The 10322-nt window shown below is 39.6% G+C and overlaps 1 protein-coding gene across 1 annotated transcript in view; it reads right to left on the bottom strand.

Moving 5' to 3' along the window:
- Positions 1 to 5217: 5217 nt before the first annotated feature.
- Positions 5218 to 10322, bottom strand: part of LOC140246160 (dual specificity protein phosphatase 6-like) — a 34086-nt gene continuing 28981 nt past the window's right edge. Inside the window, exon 3 of the mRNA XM_072325601.1 lies at positions 5218 to 9936. Within this exon, the coding sequence (XP_072181702.1) occupies positions 9524 to 9936 (413 nt within the window). The 3' untranslated portion in view covers positions 5218 to 9523. The remainder of the gene's footprint in view (positions 9937 to 10322) is intronic.

Here is a 10322-nt window from a genome sequence, read left to right as displayed (position 1 = left end):
ATAAGCGCTCGCCACCGGAAGGTCAACCAACATCCGATGAGTCATAAGTGTACCCACATCCATCGGGTTTTAAGTGCCGCCATCTCAGTCACGTTATCTGGACGGACTATTTTTAAGGGCGGTTCACCCTGAACCGACTTGAGAGGGAAAAAATTGTTTTGACTGGAATTGGTGACATTAAAGACGCATATCAGTGATGGGTGTGGCCAACGTATTCAGTGATGTGAGATGAGGCGCGTCACTGGCCCATGTATCCCGCCATTGGAGGGTGAGTGTATGGAATCTCGAACCAGCTGAGAAAAAATATATGATTTTTTCCTTCACTTTGTAAATGGATATTATCTTGATAATCATTGATGTCCATCCTTTAAAGGGATAGTACAGTATTGGTGGAGATGAGAATCGGGCTTTTAACTTTTGTGAGATACCAAGAAAACACATATGAAATAGTACAGAGCATACCATTTTAAGAGGAATTCAAAGTTTATTTGATGAAAATCGGGTTTGGAATGACTGAAACATCAAAAAACAAAGTATAACAAAGCGATCGTAATAAAATGTGGGTCCCACACCTTATTGAATCGCTCTGTTTTGGCCATTTCCAAATCAATTTTCATCAAATAAACGTTGAATTCCTCATGGAATTACATGCTCTTTCATATTTCATAAGAGGTTTCTCATTATCTCACCAAAAAATTTTAGAAACCTGAAATTGGGTCTCAATCAAAACTATACGACCCCTTTAAAGGATTAATGTAACCCCCCTCAAAAAAAAAAACAACACAACAACAACAACAACAACCCACCAACAACAATAAAAACTAAACGAGGAGTATTAAACCAGTTATATTCGATGCCGCGATTACTGGTACACAGAACCAAAAGGAATTCCTACACGCGGTACTTTGAACATCAAGTTAAATAACTTCTAAAGTGATATTGGTCATGACTTTCTTTCTTTCTTTCTGAAATCATACGACAAAGCTAAAGTTGGCGCCGACCCCGGCTGCTATCATTCATTCCATATTGCGATGCATAAATTTCGCCATGGAGTGCATGCGTTTTCTTTCGACGATGGGGTAACCTGTAGAAATCGACAGGAACTTAATTAATCCCCTATACGAATGGATAAAGATATGATTAGTATTGTAGATGACGTAACTATATACTGCAAGATTGAAGCACATATTTTCACAAGAGAGTCATCACTCGATCATTACAGCTTGGAATGTAAGATTAATAAGGCCAGGATTTCATCACCATATTTTGCTTAAATGTGGAATGTAAAAAGTTAGTCCGATTCGGATAAGAAAGAGTAATCACTTATCAAAGTCGGATGATGATTAAAACAGTAATGAAATTTTGAAGTCACGATAGATTTCACGAAACATTTCCTGAACAGTCAAAATGAATATGCAAATAAATGAGTTGATAATGCCATCGTATCACAACTTCACACAAAATCTTGAAATTTCTATCTTTTTGAAGTGGGATGGCTAGTACCTAATCATTGGGAATCAGTGGGAACGCTGGGGGATGATTGTTCCAATCCTTGTGGATTCATTTAAGAGTACATTATGTATCTATTGTTATGTGAAAATTATTTGCTTCAGAGTGGTCTCATATTCAAGTAATGTGCAGTTCAATTTTTCCAGGTTAGCATGCCTGTACAGTGACGGGGTAATCGTTATGGAACATTGAACTGCACATTACTTGAATATGAGACCACTCTGAAGCAAATAATTTTCACACAAGAGATAATGTACTTAAATGAATCCACACGGATTGGAACAATCATCCCCCAGCATTCCCTTGATTCTCACTGATCAGGAACTAGCCATCCCCTTATCTCCACTCCAATAACAATCATGTCCTAATATATCTCACTGATCATTATTTTGAAGTATTCAGTCAAAATGATAATTTGCTTGAAACTTTAATAGCAGGAAACATTTGATTTTTTTTTTCAGTTTTCTGTACACGAACAATGGACAATATTGTGATGTCATGACATCATCAGCTCATTCTTTTTTCCATATTCATACCAACTGTACGAGAACTATTTTGCAAAAATTCGTGAAACTTCACTAAATCTCGTAACTTCCCTTATTCTTTCTTATCCGATTGTGATCAAATGTTCACTGCTGTGCTTATAAGATTTTATTTTCTTTTTCGGACTAACTTTAACTCGTCCGAAATTGATTTTCGAGTTCATTCGAACATGATGTGGGGTGTTCCTCTCGTCACAAGGTCTATTCACAGGTCGAATGAGGGAAGTCGCGCGAGTAGCCCTGAAGTTAAATGCCAATCCAAGCAACCTCCAACCATGGAGCTACACCCTCCAACCTTCAACACTTACAATCGCTTTTTGTTTCCTAATAACAGTGGACATTCTCCACCCAGAAATGTGTGTTTTGTGAATCACTCTGGGCACGCGTCCATAAAGCGAAGCGTTGTACAATATATATTTCCAAACACTTGACTGTGAAGTGTCATCATCCATCGCTTCTCTGTTACATTCATGATCACGTTATACTGTACCTAGCTGTCACCATGCACGAACCCCTTTCCCTTCGTCCTTACCCTTATTACGTCACGACACATATTTTGTCACAATCGCCCCGTATGTCATTAATTTGTCTGCGAAAGGCATCGAAGACAATACCTCAGATGACCTTTATACAATCAGTTATGAAATGATCGATACCAGGTGTGTGGGTGTGTGTGTGTGTGTGTGCGCGTGTGTATGATAGTGTGTGATAGATACATTACATATCATACCAAAGTGACCGTCCGTCATCCCTATCACCACCCCCCCACGACGCCTGATGTGTGTGTCCCATGATGTGTGATTTAACGACGATCATTTACGTTACCGTTGCCATAACAACGTGACACAGTTGTCTTCCTCGACTACCAGAGCTCTGTCGATGAAGTTTCTTCTTCTTCTTCTTTTTAATCGAGGTGAGCTACATTGTACATGCTGTCAGGAAGTTAGTCTCGGCGTGAGATCGTGTTATTTGTTACTGAGGGAAAGGGGAATGTATGCATGCCTATCACGTGCCTATCAATGTGTGACAATCTACTCAAGAGTACATGTATGAGGTGCACACTCTGGTATTGAAATCTCTCCTTTTCTTCTCTTCCTTCCGTCCTTCTCCTTCTGGTATGTTCTGCATCCCTTGCTCCCACCAATTTCGTTCACTAGAAGTAATACTTGATTGATAGGAGTTATGTTTAAACAATATATATATATATATATTTTTTTTTTTTTTGGGGGGGGGGGGGGTTCGGCGGAGGAGAGGGGGGGAAGGGGCTGAGAAAAGAAAGTTTCAAATAATGAAATTGAACAATCTCTTCACCTAGAAAGGAGAAGTCGCAGTGTTTTTCATTGTCTCTGTTTAGCTTTCTGTGAAAGCTTCATCATCTTCCAAGTGTATCCGAAAAGAAGTTCTCTGTACAAATTTCTACTTACACTCTGCATTACAAAGAGTTTAGGCCTAAATGCTGAATTATTCTATGTCATCACAATCTATGAGCAGCCGGTGGAGGTTTCCTCTCACCTCCCTGCTCTGAGTCACCGACCTTACTTTCTTTCATGTAGTAATGATCATGAATGATAATATGATAAATTGATAATAACATACTTTAAAGGGACTGTACAGTACTGGTTTATGTGGGGATTCATGTTTTGAACATTCCTAAGTGAAATAATGAGAAACCTCTTATGAAATATGAAAGAGCGAGTAATTCTAAGGATTTATTTTTATAGGCATGCATACAAACATTTATTTGATGAAAATTGGTTTTCAAATGGCCGAGATATCCAAAAAAAAAGTTATAATAATAAAAGGCGACAGGCCAGGCCTTTTATTTAGGATCTCTTTGTTTCACCTTGTTTTTGGATATCTCAGCCATTTCAAAACTGATTTTCATCAAATAAACATTTGATACCCCTTAGAATTGCATGCTCCTTGATATCCCTTAGAGTGGTTTTTGAATATCTCGCAAAACGTTAAAAGCTAAATCCTCACCTCAACCAGAACTGTACACACCCTTTAAACCTTGTAGCTCTGCTGCAGATTTACACAGGGGATAAAAAGGTGCAGAGCCATAGCTCGTGTTCCTGGGTACTAAGATTTTCCTCTGCCTGATGTGCACACGTGTGTATGTGTATGTGTTTGTGACTAGGGATCCAATCATCCTTCGGCAAAGCATGTGTATGACTTGCCATTCATCTGTCAATCACCAACTCTCTCCTGTCACAAATCCCCTCCTCCTCCCCTTCTCTCTCCCTCTTTTTTGTTTTTGTTTTTTCAAACAAAACATGATATTACATGTTGACCAAAAGACACAGCTCATGAGCCATGCACTAGCAGTGTTTCCTGCAAACAATGTTTGTACATGTACGTAGTTTGATCCACATGTCCAGTTGTGACTTCTAATTCTGTGCAAATGAAACAGACGTCTTGATAATGAGCCATGCACTAGCAGTGTTTCCTGCAAACAATGTTTGTACATGTACGTAGTTTGATCCACATGTCCAGTTGTGACTTCTAATTCTGTGCAAATGAAACAGACGTCTTGATAATTTTGCATGTAAGTATATCATCATGAATCCTCCACCCCTCAGCCCCCCCCCCCCCCCAATGTATCAGTCCATAGAGTATGTTAGTACATATATTTGTTTGTTTGTTTGTTTATTTGATGGCTGGATAGCCCGTATTAAGCTCAACGAGCTGGTCTTCCACGGGGTCCAGTTTTTTTGGGTTTTTTTTATGTGAGGTGGGACCGCTTCAACGGGTGTTGCACCCTGCTCTTTGCGATGAATGAATGCATGAATGAAGCTGGATCTTCTACGGTGGACTCCCGTTGTAACGAAGTGCTCGGGACCAGCAGTTTTCTTTCATTTTATCCAAATTTCCTTATAACCGAGAAATAAACAATAAAGAACATACAGCTGATAATGTATGAGCCTAAATATTTACTTCGTTGTAACCAGAATTTCATTATAACCGTGTTCGTTATAACGGGAGTGCACTGTGTGTAAATGTGTTGTGACTCTCGCACACAGGACCTCCATTTCATGTCGTATCCGAGGAATGTATGCACAGATGAGCAGTCACTGCTGAATAGCACACTGCAGTGATGATCACTGTAAACAACACAGGAAGTGACCGCTGACCTCCAATGACAGAGCCAACACAAGGTAAAATCTTCATTTTTGTATAATTTTAATCTCCATTTTGCCTTTTTTCGTTCCTGTCTTCTTTTCGAGAACTGTACAAAAGATAGACAAGAATAAAGTTGATGTACAAAGCGTACACGCCCTTAATTACTCTTCCGTGTTAACCTTAAGTTGCGTCTTGTTTATACAAAATAAACTCTATGTTACATATATCTCTTTTTTTCCGTCCATGTTGTCATCCGTTAATACTGACGCGTACAAATCATTGCTAGTACTTTGTCGCGTAATCAGTGTTGATCGTTCCCAGATCCATCAATACACTTCATTCACACCACATCCAAAATGGTCTGAGTGGCGTAAGTCTCAAATCACCTGTTAGTTTCTCTCTCTCTCGCACTCTTGTCAAAGTCAAGAGGGTTATATAATGAGGTAAAATATCACTTGGGTTCAACAGACAAAACAAACTTGTTCAAGAACATTGAAAAAAAAACAAACAAGAAAATGAGTGAAACTTTTCCCATGACAAACATGTACATTTACACCTGAGCACACAAAGGTGCTAAATCACACAGAACGTTATCAATACTCATAAGAAATATTACACCCTTCGTACACGCTTAATTTGATCTTCAAAAATATATACTCTTAAGAATATACAAGAAAGCTAATTCAGTGCTATACGCATGTATACGACACTTTTTAACACTTTTTTGCTTTGTTTCAACAATGCAAACTTTGCTACAAACCTACCGTATTGTTCCAGAAAAGCTCATTTGCAAAATACGCATTTGTTCTATGACAATGAATACAGTTAACTTCACGCAGAGTCCAATATTGATGGGTGCCTTTGACTTTGCCGGCTATTCGACTAGTCCCCAAGGTTTGCTTCTATGAGGTTGACTGTATTTTGTGCCCAAGTTGGTGATCTTTTCATGAAATATGGAACTGCATTTTTCTTTTGAACTGATTTCTTGTGATACTAGCAATGTACAATGGTATAAACTGCACACACTCTCCTGTATTAAGTACAAAAAAAAAAAAAAACTGCCTGCCAATTTGCACCAATTCCCCTGACAAAATAGGGGGGAAAAAAAAGGAGCAGTACTAGAACAGCTATGTGGAATGCTCTATAAACAACATATCAAAACAATTAGAAAAAGAACCAATACTTATCAAAACATTCATAATTTTGAGACAAAAGTATGTGAGAACCTGGCATAATCCTGTTTGCACACAAATCATAATTTGCATATTATGTTACAATACATGGTGGCAAAAAAGCTGGATTCTTCCATATGGAGAATAAATGAAAATGAAACATTCTGACGAGCATGAGGTTCTTCACAGAGTCTAATAAAACTGTCACCATTCTCATGTGTCTGTGACCTGAAAATACTTCATTCATACTCATTTGAAAAGATGCACCTTTTCCTTACCAAAAACAATAAAAAAATTTAGAAAAATAGCATGACCAGTGCAGCAATGGTGGCTAATCGCACGCTACTTGTGGTATTTATCATACATAACGTAAATGGGCGTAACAGATGTCCAGAATACAAAAAAAAAAAAAAAAAAAGCAAGCTGTAGCAGTTAACACAATCACTCCCACTGGCATCTGGTGCTGTATTGAATGTTGAAAGCATTTTGATGACATGGGCTTAAGGGGGTTAAGTGTCTTGTGTGTAACTATCTGATTTGTAACCAAAGTGGAGTGGCCGGCTCTACCTCGAGTGCTTCCGTTTGTTCACTGTCCCTCAGGGGAGACAGAGTAATTTGGAGGCATCTTGAGCAGTTCTTCACTAGCAATCCTTCCGCGAATCACCCTATGGGCCGCCACAAAGAACCAAACCACGACAATCAGTACATAGCTTGGCTGAATACCCTCAGAGGACAGATTTCTCAATCTTCAAAATGATTTCAGAGTTCAGCTCGGATACAAAGCTTGTTCACACATCAGATACCTGGCTCTCATTTCATAAGAGGTGTCGTGATGAAAGCAGTTCTTGGGAGAACTGCAACTTCTTGTAGCAACGGCCAGTCAGGAAGCAGGATTCTTGTCACTTCCACAATGCTTGCCATTGCAGCAAGAGTTGCTATCATGGCAACCTTTTGTGAAATGGAGCCCTGATGTATGTTCCACCACAACAGCTCAGAGATAGGCCTATCGCTACACTTGTTAAGATATCTACTTTTACAGCACTACACAGTGACTAAACAATCCACTACAGCCAGCAGTATCTGTGCCTGATGTAGAACAGCTCCTATGGTCCCAATGTACTGCACTGTATGCTCATGTTGGTGATGTAATCTGCCAATTTGACAAGATTTCGATAGTCGCAGAAAACATTTGCAATCCCTTAAACGTATCGTGTAATGAGATGTAATCCGGTGTTCAACGCTCATCGTTAAAAACTTTTACTTCACGGACATGTCCTTTTGTGACAAGTGGAACATTTCTGCATCTTGACCTCATATAAGAAATAAAAACATGAGTGGAGTCCTTATTCTTATATACCACACCACTCATCGGTTAAATACCTACTACAAAGTTTCATTAAGTTTGTTGGTATACCACACTGGGAATACTCTGGTTGACTTTTCCACCAACTATCTACATTTGCAAATTCAAGCCCTGAATACTCTGTAGTACATACATCTTGCATGTTTTTTTAATGTTTTCTTTTCAGTTCGTAATGCATAGGTAGATACACACATACACACAGTTGGAGAATTGTAAGTAGTTATCACTGCATGGTCATCAATTAAGCAGACTATACAAAATAATTTGTATTTCTTAAATAAGCATCATCTGGTGAATAAATTATAAATCTGGCGATATGAAACACTGTATAAAAATACCCCTTTTGAAGCGTGTGGTTTGATTATCTAGATTTTGACAGCAGCAAAAGTCCTACTTACCACTTTTTGAGAACTACAGCTACTTGTCTTTCATAGCCTATCAAGCCTCTTTGTGTCAGCATTTAGTGTGATGCTATCATTATGTAACAGCTTGCAACAAATTATGAGACACACCATTTTCTTGTGACTTTTGCATTGAATCATATCATCTTTTATTTTTTTTTTTTTGAGAGATAATGGCTACTTTTTTGTTGTTGCTTAACTTGTTATTACTTTAGGCACATAGGGATGCTAGAATTTCAGGTTTCATCGAAAAGTATCCAATAAATATCTGTACAACATTCATGATAATAGACTTTCCCATCACTTATTAATATCTACACATACAAAATAACCTATTATTTTTTTTTTTTTTTTGTGTTGATATCACCCTGATATAAATGAATATTCGTTCCTTCTCTATCCACTAAACTGAACATTGACAACATCAGCTGCACACAGGCTACAGCCCCTTCCAGCTCCTCTGATTTGCATCTTCGTGCCAATTACACGGACTGAGGAGTGATGGGCTGCAGCGTTATCAAATGCGTCAGTTTGATTTGATGATGCGACGAATCAAGTTCGCACGACCGTCTGCTGAACATCAGCAAGACGGTTAGTAGCAGATGCTTCAGTCAACTTGGCACATGTGGTTCTAAAAGTGACCCCGATTCAATCTGCGGCATCTACGATGCACGTTTGCATCACGAAGAGACGAGAGCTCTTCCTGCCAGACACTGAGTTGAGAAACACACAATTTTGCATGTGTCGGACTATGACATGAGTGACAAATGAATATGGTTGAGTTGTTTCCAGGATCAATCAACCAGTAAACCTGATTAAGTGATACTACAAATGCAAATGTATGTACATGGGGGAAATCTGTTTACGTATTCTTCTCTTCACTACTTCACGTAGTTCCACACTAAACTGTGAGCTTTACCTGATTGAACACAAACACGTCATGGCAAGAGGTATTCTTTAGGTCAGTATCATACAAGCCTGGTAAATCATTACACTCACAGGACCAAAGTGATCTCTATGTGGAAGTCAAATTGGACTTGCTCACACATGTTTCAACCACTAACACTGCCAATAGTCTTCATCCATCTACCCAATATATAGTATAGGGGAAAGCATGTGATAGGAGAGTCTATTGCAACCCGTCAACCTCAACTTCTTGTCAGATCCACAGTGCGTCTTGTACTCTAACAGCATGGACGGAGGGCTCCATTTTCAAAATGTTGGGACCATCTCGACAGATCTAAGAGGCAAATTAACACACAACGTCTACCACTGATGCATCACTCCTTGACAGCGCTTGTGAGCGTTGAGAGATGGGCGGCGGATGGTGTGTGGTGGTTGGGGGATTAGGGTGGAGGGGGGAGGGGAAGAGGGAAAAGGGGACCCGTGGGTGGGACGGGTGGAAATTGAGTTTTACACGGCAAAGTCAAACTCCCCTCGACTGTCCGATGAGCATGTGCTCGCACTGACACTGCTGGCCGGAGTTGTAAGCTCGCTGCACGAAGACGAGGATGAGGAGGAGGAGGAAGAGGAGGTGGTGGACATCCACGATGGATCGGGGCTGAGACAGTGGCAGCCCTCCACGGAGCACCGGCAGGAACCACTGCGGCATGGGCTCGTCGACAGCTGCTGCTCAAAGTCCTTCAGCTGTCCCATGAAGTTGAAGTTGGGTGAGATGTTGGACTTGCGCTTCTTGACAAAGTCGTAGGCGTCGTTGAGGGACAAGCACAGTTTCTGCATGAGGTAGGCCACGGTTACCGTCACCGAGCGACTGACGCCAGCCAAGCAGTGCACCAGAATGCCACACTTTGAACGGCGAGCTTCATCTGAAAAATGACAAAGGTGGGAACTACATGAATACATAACAATTGACAAGTGAAATATTACAAATTAAGTTGATTGGTCATGACAGGTTGTGAACATCGTCAACATAACAAAACAAAAATGTAAGTGCAAGTTTATACAAAGGAGAATAAGATTAAAAATTCTGGTAAAATTAAATGCAAATTCAAGTTGTTCCATCCAAAACAATACTATATTGCAGCATGTTTTTGTTTTTTTTTAGTTCTTTTTTTAAACTTGTTTTGATGAAATGCTCTTTATCCTCATGAGCGCAATGATAGTGATATCCAGATAAACAGTGGCTTGAATTTTTTCGGGTATTTCCGCTAGGCACAGCATGGCTGGACTACAAATTTGATTTCGAAGAGAC

The sequence above is a fragment of the Diadema setosum genome, chromosome 2 (genome assembly GCF_964275005.1).
Source record: "Diadema setosum chromosome 2, eeDiaSeto1, whole genome shotgun sequence".
Classification (NCBI taxonomy): domain Eukaryota; kingdom Metazoa; phylum Echinodermata; class Echinoidea; order Diadematoida; family Diadematidae; genus Diadema; species Diadema setosum.
Note: the sequence above shows the minus strand (reverse complement) of the source record. Positions and strands in the feature narration are given on the sequence as shown.